Genomic DNA, 15,817 nt, shown 5'->3' on the forward strand with positions numbered 1-15,817 from the left:
TAATATATATCGAATATAATATAATAATATATAAAATATAATATCATATTAAAATGTAGGTAGAGTGTTCTCTACAGCATGGTGACCACAATATCTGTACATAGGGTTAACAGTAATATGATGGTCACCTTGCTAAGGAGAGATGGTAGCACGGTATTATTCTAAAAATTATGTACAGATAGTACTGCCTCCCTGTCTCTCTTTGTACACATGGCTGTAGATGATACAGAAGCCGTCTCTTCCTGAACAAGATTTAGGGCCCTATAACACAGAACGATAATCAGCCGAATCGGCCCTATCCAGCCGATTATCATTCTGTGTAATAAACACAACGATCAGCCGATGACATCGATCATTGGCTGATCGTTGGTATAGGTTTGGACCTATAATTGTCGGGCGCTGACCGCGCATCACTGCGTGCAACAGCGGTGCGCAGCCGGCGCCTGACGATTTGCAAAGTGCATACATTGCCTATCCATGCTGCAGGGCTCCTCTTGTGGTCCGCTTCTCCCCGGGTCCAGTCTTAGATGATAGGCCACTCAGCCAATCACTGACTGGGACTGTCGCGGCCAGTGATTGGCTGAGCTGACTGTCAGCAAAGACAGGCCGCTCTGAAGCTGGAGCGCTGGACCTGGGGAGAAGCGGACCACAAGAGGAGCTCTGCAGCATGGATAGGCAATGTATGCCGTTTAACTATGTCCATGCAGCCCTTGTTAAACGATTATCGGGAGGTGTAATAGGTCCAGTAAACCAGTGCCGATCTAGCAGATTGGCGCTAGTTTACAGTTGTTGTTGGGCCCCCGGCCCGTGTAATACCACCCTTAGTCCCGGACAGTATAGATAGTACTGTGTCCCTTTCCTTGTACACCTAGGTAAAGATAATGCAAAGCCTGTTTTTTCCTGAAAATTATTCAGTCCCAGATAGTACTGCGTCCCTGTCTCTTCAAAAACATTAGGCAGACAAGGCAGCACTGACTCTCATAATACTGAACCCACTTCTTCCTGAAAAATGATACAGACACAGCTAGGGTGGGTTCACACTACGGAATTCTCGCGGATAAACTCCGCGGAATTCCGTCGGCTGTCCGCGCGCACGGCCGCGCGCCTTTCCGCCGGCTCCATAGACACCATTCTATGGGCCGGCGTATTTCGCTATCCGCCGAAAGAAGTGACAAGTGATAAGTACAGGAAGACTGAAGATCTTTAAATAGAAGTAAATTACAAATCTATACAACTTTCTGACACCAGCTAATTTGAAAGAAAAATATTTTCACTGGAGTACCCCTTTAAAAAAAAACCCTGAATACAGCTAGGCCATGGTTTGGCAAGATGGGAATACCCCTTTAAGAATCAAACAATCTAAAGTGGATCCTACTTTACCCAAAACAAATCCCAAAGTTTAAAATAATCTGAATTTTTGCGGAAAATTCTATTCATCTCTCTATTTCAGGGATGGGGAACCTTCGGCCCTCCAGTTGTTGCAAAACTACAACTCCCATCATGCCTGGACAGCCGAAGGCTGTCCAGGCATGATGGGAATTGTAGTTTTGCAACAGCTGGAGGGCCGAAGGTTCCCCACCCCTGCTCAATTTAATGTCATAGAGAGGTTCAATAGGTCCCATAGAAGTCTATGGTCTCCATATTACGAGCCTGTAAGGAGCCTTGATGTCTTCCTCGCCATTGCTGATGATTATAGCCCGCCGTATACATCCCTATAATTCCAGTCTTCTGGTTGGGGCTCTAATCTAAGCTTCCTCATTAGTCTCGCTTTTCCTTCCCTGATTTTCCTCTGTAAACTATTAGGAAGCCATTCCAAAAATCGAATAATTGATAATCACTGGTACGGCTCCCAGTGCTGGCAGTCAGCGACTAACCCCCCCCCCCCCCCCCCCATAGAAGTCTGTGCCGCCGCTCTCTGTAGTGTTAATGTATCCTGCTCATTACGCTGCCGCTCCGCCATTCATCCCTTCACATTGTTACGTTACCTCGGCTAAATCTCAGAGAGCAGAAAAGAGCCAGAAAAAGAGAGAAAAAAAAAGAAAACAGCTTTCGGCTGCTAATGGGAACGTACGACAGATTCCTTCTCCTCAAACAGGTCCAGGAACTGGTGGTAGCTGATGAATCCGGTGTGTTCCGGGTCAAGGATGATCATTAACTCCTTGAACTGCTCGTCTGTGATTCGGAACATCATGCACTCCACGATGCGCCGCAGCTCCTTCCTGCTGACTCTTCCGTTTCGTCCCTGTAGAAACACGTCGGGATACAAAATATTAGTAAACCGCAACAGATACTGCTGCCAGTCCAATTACGGCCTGAGAAAGGGAGACTGCTATAGAAACGGATGTTCTGTACATCCCTGGTGGTCAGGAGGAATGGTATGAGTAAGGCGATGATTCTTTGCACAACGGGTTTCTCTAGAACATACATAGGGGGACATTTATCAAGCATGGTGTAAAGCGAAACCGGCTCAGTTGCCCCTAACAACCAATCAGATTCCACCTTTCATTTTCCAAACAGTCTGTGAGGAATGAAAGGTGGAATCTGATTGGTTGCTAGGGGCAACTGAGCCGGTTTCGCTTTACACCATGTTTGATAAATCTCCCTCATAGTACATTAAACAATTTAAAAGGATGGGAGGCTTAAAGTGGTATTCTTATATTTAAAACTGCTTAGGGTAGGGCTGAACTAAAGAAAACTGTACTTACCTTCCACTAATCCCCCAACGATGCCTTCCCGATGGCTCACCGATCTCAGCACATCTCAACATGCAGGAAATACTTACTCAACCAGTCACTGTCTGCACTGGTGACCCCAATGTGTCGGGAAAGAAAACAGGAAGCGCTAACAACAGGGATCAGCAATGTTTGAGTGGCAGCAGTGAGGGATCAGTGTGAGGTGAGTACAGGTTTCTTTATTCTCCTCCCTAACTTGAATAGTGTTAATGTGTCACTGTCGTTTAAATATTTTTACAGGCGATTTTAAGAAACTTTATAATTGGGTTTATTAGCTGAAAAATGCATTTTTATCATGAGAAGGCAGTTTGAAGCTCTCCCCCCCCCGTCTTCATGGTTTTCTACAGAGGGGGGAGGGGTGGAGAGAGATGAGGCACCAAAACAGGACAACAAAGGGGTAATTTACAGCTACATCACTGGGCTATCTCCTCTGACAGTCAGCACTGACCTCTCTGACCTCTGAATACTAGCTTTCACACAGGTCCCGCTGTGTAATCATTTGTTCTCTGCTCTCTGCTGGTGACTAATCTCCCTCCTCCCCCTCCCTTCTCCATTGAACAGACAGGGCTCGAGATGTAAAAGAGTTGAGATTTCCTGATAATGAGCAGTGAATGAGAGAGGAGGGGGGGGGGACCTGGGGAAAGTCTTTTTGAATGCAGATATCGGCATATTTACCTAATAAACCCAATTACAAAGTTTCTTATAGTCCCCTGTACTATTGATTTCTGCTAAAAAAAAAAAAAAGAAAATACAAATGACAGTGACACTTTAAATGTAGTCTGGAATACCTCTGTAAAGGATAACAAGAATAAAAATGTTGATCTGCAATACCGTACACAACCTGAGGACAGGAACAACACTGTTTCAGGTAAAAGGAGCCATGGTTTTTTTTCTGATTCCGTACAATTCCTTTAACATGTAAATCCCTGCAAAGGGATGAGTTTTTAGAGATGCGCGCATCTGGGAAAACGTGGATACAGTTATAGGCCATAGGCTGTCTCCATGTCTTCCAGGACTCCCCAGGGCTACATCCAACTTCTCCAGCCACCGGTAATCAAATGCTGAAGGATGGGACTCAGTTGCGCTCATCTCTATTGAGTTTACTATTGTTGATGAAACCTATTTTCAACTGTCAACCCAACATCCTGTCTGGTGTACATCCTGTAACGGAATTCCTATTCCTGTTTACAGTACATTGTAGCCGGGAATTCAGCCAACGTTATCTATTGTCTATGTCAACCCAACATCCTGTCTAGTGTACATCCTGTAATGGACTTCCTATTCCTGTTTACAGTACAGTCTAGCTGGGAATTCAGCCAATGTTATCTATTGTCTATGTCAGCCCAACATCCTGTCTGGTGTACATTCTGTAATGGGCTTCCTATTCCTGTTTACAGTACAGTCTAGCTGGGAATTCAGCCAGCGTTAACTTCCTCCCACTACACTCTCGACCACAACCCTACCTTATTTTGCCTAGTTAGCCGTAGGAAGCTGCTACAACCGGATCTCCAACCTGTGCTGTGTTACTGAATGCTGCATGCACTTCAAGTGCCACAAGATGGACAATTCAGCAAACAAAACCAAAGGTGGCTCTGTCAGTCGTACATGCAGGTCTATATTACAGCTAACAGTCTGACTCAGTAGACTCATAGTTATAGGTCAGGTTAAAGAGCAGGTGCTCCCCCTGCCTCCTCCCGCCAGTCATGAATGCACACTAGCCTGTCAGTCACTGCGGAGAGAGGCGGGGGGAAACAGTCTCCAACTTGGACATGGACTATAGGATGAAGAGACAATGAAACCCTGGAGAGCTTGTCTTACCAGAAACCACCTTACTATAGGTAGATACCATGTATGACACCTACTCACCTCATCGAGTATAAGAAAGGCCTGTTTCAAGGAGGGGTACGCCTCTTGGAAGTGCTGGTGAAGTTTCTGTAGGATGTGATCACTGGAAAAATACAGGTCTTTGGCTTTTACAGAATTGACCCTAAAATGTAAAAGTGGATTTTACATGGGCAATAGCAACTGCTGGAGAGGCTATGCACAGGTATACAGATATAGAAGCCATATAGACATTTTACTGTCTATTTTCTAAATACATCATGGAATCTCGCCATTTTTATTCTCACCAGTAGGCCAAAAAACAACGCTGAGACTTCATGTTCTGTCTGTGATGATAAGGAGGAGGCTGCTGTAAAGTGATCTGTACAGCATTACAGTAAAAAGAGAAGATAGTAGATGAAGCTCACAGCTCAGCCTCCCCTATGTATGGTTAGTAATTAGAGATGAGCGAACCTCTAGCATACTCGAGTCCATCCGAACCCGATCGTTCGGCATTTGATTAGCGGTGGCTGCTGAAGTTGGATAAAGCCCTAAGGCTATGTGGAAAACATGGATATAGTCATTGGCTGTATCCATGTTTTCCAGACAACCTTGGGCTTTATCCAACTTCAGCAGCCACCGCTAATCAAATGCCGAACGTTCGGGTTCCGATGGACTCAAGCATGCTCGAGGTTCGCTCATCTCTATTAGTAATGTTTCCCATTCATGTCAATGGGAAAGCTCCTGTTCACTGTCACCTATGTACATGGGGCTTGCTGTAAAGCATATCACTAAATGCTGTTAGGTAGCTTAGGCAAGATGGCAGCCCCCCATAATAATGTACAAATAAAAATTACAATCAGAATATAACACATTTCAGTAAAATCTAATCTTGGCGACAGATTCCCATATGATGCCCAACATCTTCCACATAAAGTGAGAGGATCCCCCACCTGTGGTTTGGTTTCATTGGCAGGGTTTGCCCGTTTTCTATGACTGCGGGTCTTTGGAACTTTTGTAGAAAATCCTCCCAAGAAATCGGGTCTGTGGTTCTAAGTTTCAACCTAAAAATAACAAACAAAAAAACAGACAAATTTAAAGGGGTATTCCACTCAAACATAACTTTTCATATGTTGCTGCCCAGGGTGAGACTAACAATTCCTTCCATACTTGTTATTATCTATTCAGTCTCCTTCTCCCAGTTCTGAGCTGCTGCTTTCTGCTGAAGAAATAAAAATTAGCTTTTCTCTCCATCTCTTCCTCCTCTCCCCTCCCTTCTGAGAGGGCTGATGTAAACAAGTCCCTGGCAGGCTTTATCTGCAACTTTGTAGGGGGGGCTGTTCTTCTAGACTAATACAGTTTTTGTATGTCAGAGCTTTTATTTTTATTACTTTCAACAACCCAGAACTCTAATCTGCAAAATGGACCCTAAGGGAAACAACAGGAGGATTTTAGGACCCAGAAACAAAAACCAAGTCTGAGTAGTGATAACTGTCCAGAGCAGCCGCAAATCCCCATAGAAAACTTCTGCTCTGGACAGTTCCTGAAGTGGACAGAAGTGGCAGCAGAGAGCACTGTGTCAGACTGGAAAGAATACACCACTTCCTGCAGTCAGACTGGAAAGAATACACTACTTCCTGCAGGACATACAGCAGCTGATAAGTACTGGAAGACTGAAGATTTTAAAATAGAAGCAAATTACAGATCTATATAACTTTCTGACACCAATTGATTGAAAAAAATTAAAAAAATTAATGCTGGAGTGCCCCTTTAAGTGTGCATTCACACGTACAGGATCCGCAGCAGATTTGATGGCGCAGATTTGATTTGATCAGCTGATCATAAAGCACATAAAGCTCTGCAGTAGAAAAACGTGATGGAAGAACTTCTGTGCACTTATATAACTGGGTATTTTTGGGATTTCATTTTGAGAACATTACACTAAATTTTTTAGTTTTTTTTTTTTGCTTCTTACTGTACTAAATATAGAGCTTTTTATTGTTCGAAATGGAAACTGATACCTCTTACATTTTTTATAAGGAGAACATGAGCAGAAATGAGAAAAGATAAAGTTTTTCTCTTATCTTTCCCATCCTGTTCATCCTTTGCCTGATGTCATTGATCATGTACGGCCGGTTTGAACCATAACAGCCAATCTGGGGGGAAGCATCCATCAGACTTCTTCTATCCAATGTGTATGACCACATTCAGCCTCTGGTCATTGGTAACAATAGAAACAGAACAGACTCCTAATGACAATAGGATACTTCAGATTTTCTGAGTGTTACTGTGTTCTCTATGGGGAGAGAAGGGTTAAAGGGTCACTCTTTTTCTTTCTAATCAACAGGTGTCAGAAAGTTATATAGATTTGTAATTTACTTCTATTTAAAAATCTCCCGTCTTCCAGTACTTATCAGCTGCTGTATGTCCTGCAGGAAGTGGTGTATTCTTTCCAGTGCTCTCTGCTGCCACCTCTGTCCATGTCAGGAACTGTTCAGAGCATTAGTAAATCCCCATAGAAAACCTCTCCTGCTCTGGACAGTTCCTGACACGGACAGAGATGGCAGCAGAGAGCACTGTGTCAGACTGGAAAGAAAACATTTCCTGCAGGACATACAGCAGTTAGTAAGTATGGGAAGACTGGAGATTTTTAAATAGAAGTAAATTACAAATCTATATAACTCTCTGAATCCAGTTGATTTGAAAGAAAAAGATTTTCGCCCTTTAACCTTCCTTAGGGATTTGTTTAGGTTTGTGCAGGTTTGCTCAGTTCTAATAGATCTAAACCTTCTCCATTGCCTTTGCTGTGATGTTGTACATATTCACAGCACAGGGTAAAGGGAGTCATCGCAGCGGTCTGCTCTTCATGGGACTTCATGAGACTGGAGTGTTGTCCTTAAGGGCAGTGCTGGCGATTAGGGACTGTCCTTCTGAACCCATAGTCTATATGGTTTGTGACCAGTATAACCCAGTTACCATACTAGTCCCATAAAAGTCCTTGTCCAATAAGTCAGGATCTGGAAATTTACATCAGTATTAGATGGTTCCTGTTAAGACCGATGCTGTCTTCTGGGGCAGTGCTGATGATTAAGAACTGGACTGTCCTGCCAAACCCATTTCCTATATGGATTGTGACCAGTTTAGCCCAGTTACCAGACAGGCCCCATAGTGGTCACTGCCCAATAAGTCAGGATCTGAAAAATCACATCAGTATTAGATGGTTCTTGGTGACACTGGAGTGTTGTCTTTGGGGGCAGTGCTGGCGATTAAGAAGTAGACTGTCCTGCCAAATCCATTTCCTATATGGTTTGTGCCCAGTATAGCCCAGTTACCAGACAGGCCCCATAGTGGTCACTGCCCAATAAGTTAGGATCTGGAAATTCACATCAGTATTAGATGGTTCCCGGTAAGACCGCTGTTGGCCTCTGGGGCAGTGCTGGCGATTATGGACTGGAGTGTCCTGACAAATCCATTTCTTGTATGAATGGTGCCCAGTATAGCCCAGTTACCATACTAACCCCATAAAGGTCACTGCCCAATAGGTCAGAATCTGAAAATTCACATCAGTATTAGATGGTGAGACTGTAGTGTTGTCCTTTGGGGCAGTGCTGGCGATTAGGGACTGGACTGTTCTTCCAAATCCATTTCCTATATGGATTGTGCCCAGTATAGCCCAGTAACCAGACAGGCCCCATAGTAGTCACTGCCTAATAACTCAGGATCTGGAAATTCACATCACCATGCTGCTGCAGTTTTGTGCCCAGTATAGCCCAGTTACTATATAAGCCCTATAGTGGTCACTGCCCAATAACTCTGGATGAAGTTATTACATTAGCCTTGTTGCGGTCACTATGAAGACACGTAGAGGAAAGCAATGGATTCCACAGTTTATGTGGCTTTTGGGAGGCGGTGCTTCTCATTAAGGAGACAAGCAACTGGCCTAGAAAGTCTTACAGACCAAGCAATGCTCCCTGGGAAAAATATGCAAAGTTTAAAGGAGAAGTCCAGGGTGGAGGGGGATGTACATAATAAATAATGTATACTCACCCCTCCTCATACCCCCTCAGCAATGTATCACCAGCTCGTTCACCACTGCTGTGCTCAGGTTTCTCCCAGGTTCCAGTGTTATAAAAAAAAAACAATGGGAAGGGCCCACTGATGCGGGTCATGACTTTGCAGGAGCGGGAGATCCAGGCAGCCAGCGGGTCTGGGAGCGCTGAGTGTTTGTCACTGTTTGTTTTTGTTTTTTTTGCAGAAATCAATAGTCCAGGCGATTTTAAGAAACTTTGTAATTGGGTTTATTAGGCAAATATACCATTATCTGCATTCAAAAAGACTTTCCCCAGGTCCCCCCCCCCTCCCTCCTCTCTCTCATCCACTGCTCATTATCAGGAAATCTCGACTCTTTTACATCAGTCGTGCCCTGTGTAACCTATGGAGAGGGGAGGGGGGAGGAGGGAGATTAGTCACCGGCAGGGAGCAGAGAACAAAGGATTACACAGAAGGACCTGTGAGAAAGTCGGTATTCAGAGGTCAGAGAGGTCAGTGCTGACTTCAGAGGAGATAGCCCGGTGATGTAGCTGTAAATTAACTCTTTGTTGTCCTGTTTTGGTGCCTCATCTCTCCCGCTTTTTCATGATAAAAATGCATTTTTCAGCTAATAAACCCAATTACAAAGTTTTTTAAAATCGCCTGTACTATTGATTTCTGCAGTGACTTTGACAGTGACACTTAAAATATCCAATGTGAACAGGGGTTTATTCCATCCAATGTGAAATTGTAACGTCTCGGTTTCTCAAGCTTGTACAAGGTTCTGGGAGAGAACTGAAACGTTGTGATTTGATGAAATAAACCCCTGGTCATATTGGATCTTTTTAGTACTAAGGTGAGTGCTTTTTGTACTGAATAGTGAACCTTAGGCCAAGGCACTTCCCATCCGTCCTCTGGGTTGTGCTGCTTTTCTCAGGATTCTAGGTGGCGCTAGAGAGACAGCTTTCTCCCTTATACCTGTATATACGGTGGAGCCAATCACCAATAAGGAGATACACACACATCTAAGAGGGCGGAATAGGGTTAATGGACTGTAATAAGGCTACCTATAGACTATTTATAGAGGGGGCCATCTAATAAGGTAAAGGCGTTATTAGGCGACATGGGATAATAGCGCACAATCTTCTCATTATGGATGTGCTGCTCATCTCGGAGACGCGGTTCCTATTTTCGGAGGCATTGTGTTCCTAGAAGTAAATCAATGTAGGTTAGGGAATCTGGAACAACCTTCATTTGCCTCTGAAACTATGTAATCTGTTAGTTTATGGGAAAGCATCAGCGAAATAATCCGAGTCTGCGGGAGGGACGGGCTGTTTATAGCTATTCTAATGGCTTATTATTTCTGTGCTATTACGTGGAGACACTGTACTATGCCTGGTATAGGGGCCGAGGGGGGAGGGTAGGGATTTACTCCTTAGGGGTCATACAAACCCTTGCGTCATGCTCCACCTCCTCTGGCCTGATCTATTAAAGGGATTGTTCACTCAAATTTTTTATCTTTCAAATTAACTGCTGCCATAAAGTTATATAGATTTATAATTTACGTCTATTAAAAAAAAATCTCCGGCTTTCCAGTACTTATCACCTGCTGTATGCCCGCAGGAAGTGGTGTATTTTTTCCAGTCTGACACAGCGCTCTCTGCTGCCACCTCTAGAGCAGTAGTAGCAAATCCCCCATAGAAAACCTCTCTCGCTCTCCAGACTGGGAAGAATACACCACTCCCTGCAGGGCATTCAGAAGCTGATAAGTACTGAAAGATTTGTTGATTTGAAAAAAAAAAAAAAAATTTTGTGAACTACCCCTTTAATAGTCTCCCGTTCAGCATTTCTTCCAGGGTGTATACGGAGACAGAGAGACTCCGCTTACCTGCTTATATTCACAGGACACTGTCTCTATGCTGCCACCAATGGGACCTGTCAACTTTTGGAATATCAAATATTCTGTATTGTCAAACGTCTAAAAAAAAAATCAGGTTCATTCCTTTCGGAGGAAATTCTGCTTTTACTGATGATCCCTGATCACTGGATCACTGATTTAAAGGCAAACTACCTCCAATGGGTGGCACTAGAAAGCTAGTTGCTTCCTTCTGGAGGAAAGCTACTTTGCATATTTGTTTCCCCAGGGAGCACTGCCTGCAGTGTAACATCTCCCACAATAGTACTGCATTCTCCCCCCGGAGACACATTATAAAATGAGAGATGTCCTTCATTAGTATAACAGGTCCTACAAAAAACAAGCCCCAAATTTCTCTGTCGACAAGAAAAAAGAAAAAAAGAGAAGCACTCCCCTCCCTGAGGGAGTGTGATTTGGTGCTAGTACCTTAGGGCCCTATTCCACCGGACGATTATCGTTCGCATAATTTTTAACGATTAACGATCTCAAACGACCGCTATTGCGAAAGACCTGAAAACGTTCACTCATTTCCATGGAACTATAATCGTTACTTATGATCGTATTTGCGATCGTTTCTTCTCCGCTAGTTCTTCGCTATTGCGTTTGTATCTACTGCGAACGACAGGACGACGTCTTATTCAATGCGAACAATTTGCGAACGTTTTGCTAACGAGCAACGATAAAAATAGATCCAGGTCTTATAAAGCGATCAACGATTTCTCGTTCGGTCGTTAATCGTTAACTGCATTTCAACCGAACGATTATCATTTAGATTCGAGCGATTTAACGATAATCTGAACGATAATCGTCCGGTGGAATAGGGCCCTTACAGATGACTGGCCGGGTGGCAATTTCAAAATATCAATCTTTAATTCTCGGTCCCGGCGCCTGGTAACTAGGCATGGGGGCGGAGCCACAGAGGAATGTAGTCACGCTGGCTCCGCCTCAGCCAGTCAGTGACGGAGGCAGGATCCTTTTCAAGTCCGCTCAGATCCCGCCTCCTTCACTGACTGACTGAGCGGACCTGAGACGTCACGTCTCGGGCCCGCGTCAGACACCAGAAAGCGGCCGGGAACCGGGCACCGCAATGCGGGACCCGCCGCTGGACAAAGTGCGACAAAGTGCCCCCCCCCCCCCGCTGGAGTACCCCTTTAATTGCAAACTGCACCTGACCTGGAGAAAACAGTAGGGGGGAAAAGTGGCCATGTTTCTGTAGCGCTGGATAACCCCTTTAAATGTGCCTGTCACCCGCCACAGATCGAAATCTACACTCAACAATTTACACTCGCTCAAAAAAAGTCACACCACAAAAATGGCTTAAATGGTTAAAAAACAAACAAAAAAGGTATGATAATAAAAACACAAAAAAAATGCATGAACACAGCCTGAAAGGTGGAATATGTGACTCTCGGCCGATGTGCGCCGTGCGGGAACGTAACAACTTTTAACACCACAGAGCTTTGAAAAATCAATTAAATTGGAAGAAAAGTCTAAAAGTTTGGCCTTTTTTTTTGTTCTCGGAATAAATTGGCAAAAAATATTTTTTTCCTGCAAATGAAACCAGAGGTTAATCCATCTTCTGTGACACTTCAAGACGCTCTGGAGGAAACATCAGGGGTCTTACCTGCTCATTAACTCGTGAAATGTTCGGTCGGATAGCGGGAAAATAAAGTTATTAATGATTGACTTGAAGGCATCGAGAGGAACGCATCCAGTGTGATCTACGTCAAACGATCTGAAGGCCTTTACAAGATCCGGCTGGGAGGAGGCCATCTGTATGGGGAGACATTGTACAAGCCTTTGTTCATAAAACCAGCTTCATTAATTTTTTACAAAAAGACGGGGAAAAAAAAATCTCGTTTTTTTTTTTTTTCTTTTTCCCTTTAACATTAGCGTATTTGTATGTAATGTCGGACGAGCGGCTTCAGATGTTTAATTGATAAGTTTTACCGTTTTGCCTAAAAGCCGACTGTACTTATTCTAATTGGACTCGAGTGACAAGTTTTATTCCTTTGGTATAATTACCAGTTCTGTAAAAATTGAGATGGAAAAAAAAAAAAATAAATATTGGGCCCGTTCTGTGCATTACGGCAGACTTTAAACACTACCTGCTGAGCTAAAAAAAAAAGAAAAAAAGAGACTCCGCTCCAATCTTAAAAAAAAATTTAAAAAAATCTGGTAACGCGTTTCGAAACACACGCTGAGAGGTTTGTCGCTTTTTCAAAGATAGAAAATTGAGCTTTATTTTGCTCTTTTGTATATAATGATTTATTTTTTTTTTATTTTTTTTTTAAATCTCTGTGAAATTAATTATTCATATTCTATTCCAGCCAATATGTGGAACCCAACAGATGATTCCATACGGCGTCTATATATAGATTGTGTTTAGATATAGAAACGTCGCCTTCGGCCATATTTGCGCTACGTTTTTCATCTGTCGGGTTTATGCTAATGAAAAAATATTTATGGCGGTAATTGTACGGGCCCGGGACCGGATACGCGAAATAATAAGTGTGTTTAGTCTAGGAATGGATTTATAAATAAAAAAAATTCTAATTATTTTTACGCAAATGTATTTAAAAAAAATAATACTAATTAAAAATAAACCAAAAATTCTAAACTATGCAAAAAATGCAAAACAGGCCAGAACTGAGTATAAAAGAAAAAAAAAACGGAGCCCAAAATTCATGCTGGAACCAACCTCATTCAATTGGGGGGGAAATACCCCATTAATTAAAGGGAAACTATCAGCAGGTTGCGCAGGAGACGCCGAGGTTAAAGGTATGTCTCTTACCTTCATCCTTGGCGCTGTTCCTGTACTGTAAGTAGTCTACTCCTCGGTACGGTAAGACTGTTAGAAACACTGCCCGATGATTCGGCTGGCTCCATTGATTATCACTAAAAGGGGCTGGCTGACCGGGGGTGGATCGGCACTATGGGGGAGGGGCAATCCTCCTAACGGTTTTACCGTACCGAGGAGTAAACAACTAACTGCATGAGAACAGCACTGAGGATGAAGGTAAGAGATATCCCTTCATCCTCGGTGTCTCCTGCTTCATCCTTGGCATTTTCCATCAGCAGTAAACTTTGTAAGGCTCGGTTCACACTACGTTTTTGCAATCCGTTTCCGTTTGCAAAAAAAATGATGAGAAACGGATGCATTTGTGTGCATCCGTTTTTCCATTGATTTCCATTATAAAAACAACGGATCAAAACAGATCCGTTTTTTTAACATACACAAAAACGTAGTCAACCTCATTTTTTGTCCATTAAAAAAAACAGATTTTATTTTTTATAATGGAAGTCAATGGAAGAACGGATCAAAACGGATGCACACAAACGCATACATAATGCTTACATAATGATGTCAGTGAGGTTGATATGTTGCCACCATGTAAGGTGGTAGGCTGCCTTGGTCACATGTTGAGACAACCTGTTATCTTGTAGCAAAGTAAACAAAGAAACTGAATGGGAGACCTGTTTTTAAAAGTAATTTCAACTCCTTTTTTATGTTATTTTAACCCATATTCAGTTTGTAGTAAAAAAAAAAAAAATTAGAGGCTATTAGACCCCTTTAAGCCTAACCACAGCAGTAACTAAACACATTCATAATATAACCTGTATTACATATCCATACAGTATTCTGCAGGGTCTGATGGGTCAGGCTGCCTAGAAATTGCTAGGCCTTCAATCTGGATGAGTACCGATTGAGTAAAGGCAGTGATCATATATACCATCTGTTATATATAAGACTATATATATATATATATATATATATATATATATATATATATACACACCATCTGCTATATATAAGACTGCCTCTCTATGCCACAAAGACCTGTTTTCAAGTGTTATTGTCATTTAATAAACTGTTTATGCCATAGAGAAATTACTTACGTTTTAATCGGTTGGGGTCTGGGTGGTTTTAATTCAGTATAATTTCTATTTAAAAAAAAAAAAAAATCAAGTCTTCCAGTACTGATCAGCTGCTGTATGTCCTGCAGGAAGTGGTGTATTCTTTGCAGTCTGCTGCCACCTCTGTCTATTTCAGGAACTGTCCAGAGCAGTAGCAAATCCCCATAGAAAACCTCTCCTGCTCTGGGCAGTTCCTGACATGGACTGAGGTGGCAGCAGACTGGAAAGAATACACCACTTCCTGCAGGGCATACAGAAGCTGATAAGTACTGGAAGATTTTTTTTTTTTTTTTTTTTTTTTTTTTTTTTTAATATAAGTCATTTGCAAATCTGTATAACTTTCTGACACCAATTGTATTTCTTCTGAGTACCCCTTTAAGCAAGCATAGGACAAAGGGATGTAAAAAGGGGGTTATTAAGTCCCCATAGGTGCACTATGTGCCACTGCATCCAGGGAAGAATACTTCTGTAAGAAATTGAATGTATCCCTATATAGCCCCAGAGTCACGCCAAGGTGCAAGGCGGGCCCATAGCCGTATTATGACCATGTGCCTGAGCCCTTAGGGCCCTCGGAGTCTGGGCTGAATCCATAGTAAGGATTTTTTGCTTCTCGTTGGTTCAATGCAAGAACGTAACCGGTGGAGAAGTGACACAATGACAAATGCCATCCCAGTGTGGCAGCATCTGCCCATCGTGTAATTGTAAAACTTGCCTTACAGCCACACATACACGGAGATTTCTTCTCTGTCGGCTGTTTGCTTAAGCAACGACAGATGGTTTTGGATTGGAAATTAACTTGCCTTTAATTGAACACACATTTGCGTCCTATAATACGTCTTCTTCACACTCCAGCAATGCATCTAAGCGCAATTATATGCATATATATATATATATATATATATATATATATATACACGATTGTTCTTAAACGCACACAGACATATTACGTCGTTCTATTGTCTACTATTGACGGGAACCATAGCAACAGTGAGAGTGCTTATTGTTTGGCATGATACGAACCATATTGTTCTGCAATCTGTCACTGACTTGTAATGTTTGCTGTCTTCTCAAGTTTGTTTTTTTTGTTGTTTTTTTTAGATCATATTAGATCTGTGATGTCAGGTTATGCTGTGGTCACAATTGTTGGACTTCATTGTCTACGACTATTGTTTGGCCCTCTGCTCCATATTACATAGGATACGGTAAGAGCAGTAAAGTGAGGCAGTTGCCCATAGCAACCTATCAGATAGAACTTGGAATCTATTTGAGTTGCTGTAAGCAACTGCCCTGTTTTCCCAAAGCACCGAGCACTATAGACCCTGAAACATAACTAATAGGTCTTGACTGGATCGGATCTTATTTTTAACAAGAAAAATGAAGTCCTCACATGTGACCTTCAAAT

The 15,817-nt window shown here is 42.6% G+C and overlaps 1 protein-coding gene across 1 annotated transcript in view; it reads right to left on the reverse strand.

Moving 5' to 3' along the window:
* The window catches only part of EFCAB6 (EF-hand calcium binding domain 6), a 79,012-nt gene that overhangs the window by 41,907 nt on the left and 21,288 nt on the right, over positions 1–15,817 (reverse strand). The window contains exons 8-11 of the mRNA XM_069967992.1: positions 12,122–12,270; positions 5,507–5,617; positions 4,599–4,719; positions 2,072–2,242 (exon numbers count right to left, since the gene is read on the reverse strand). Of these exons, the coding sequence (XP_069824093.1) occupies positions 2,072–2,242; positions 4,599–4,719; positions 5,507–5,617; positions 12,122–12,270 (552 nt within the window). The remainder of the gene's footprint in view (positions 1–2,071; positions 2,243–4,598; positions 4,720–5,506; positions 5,618–12,121; positions 12,271–15,817) is intronic.

Source organism: Dendropsophus ebraccatus, chromosome 1, assembly GCF_027789765.1.
Source record: "Dendropsophus ebraccatus isolate aDenEbr1 chromosome 1, aDenEbr1.pat, whole genome shotgun sequence".
NCBI classification, from domain to species: domain Eukaryota; kingdom Metazoa; phylum Chordata; class Amphibia; order Anura; family Hylidae; genus Dendropsophus; species Dendropsophus ebraccatus.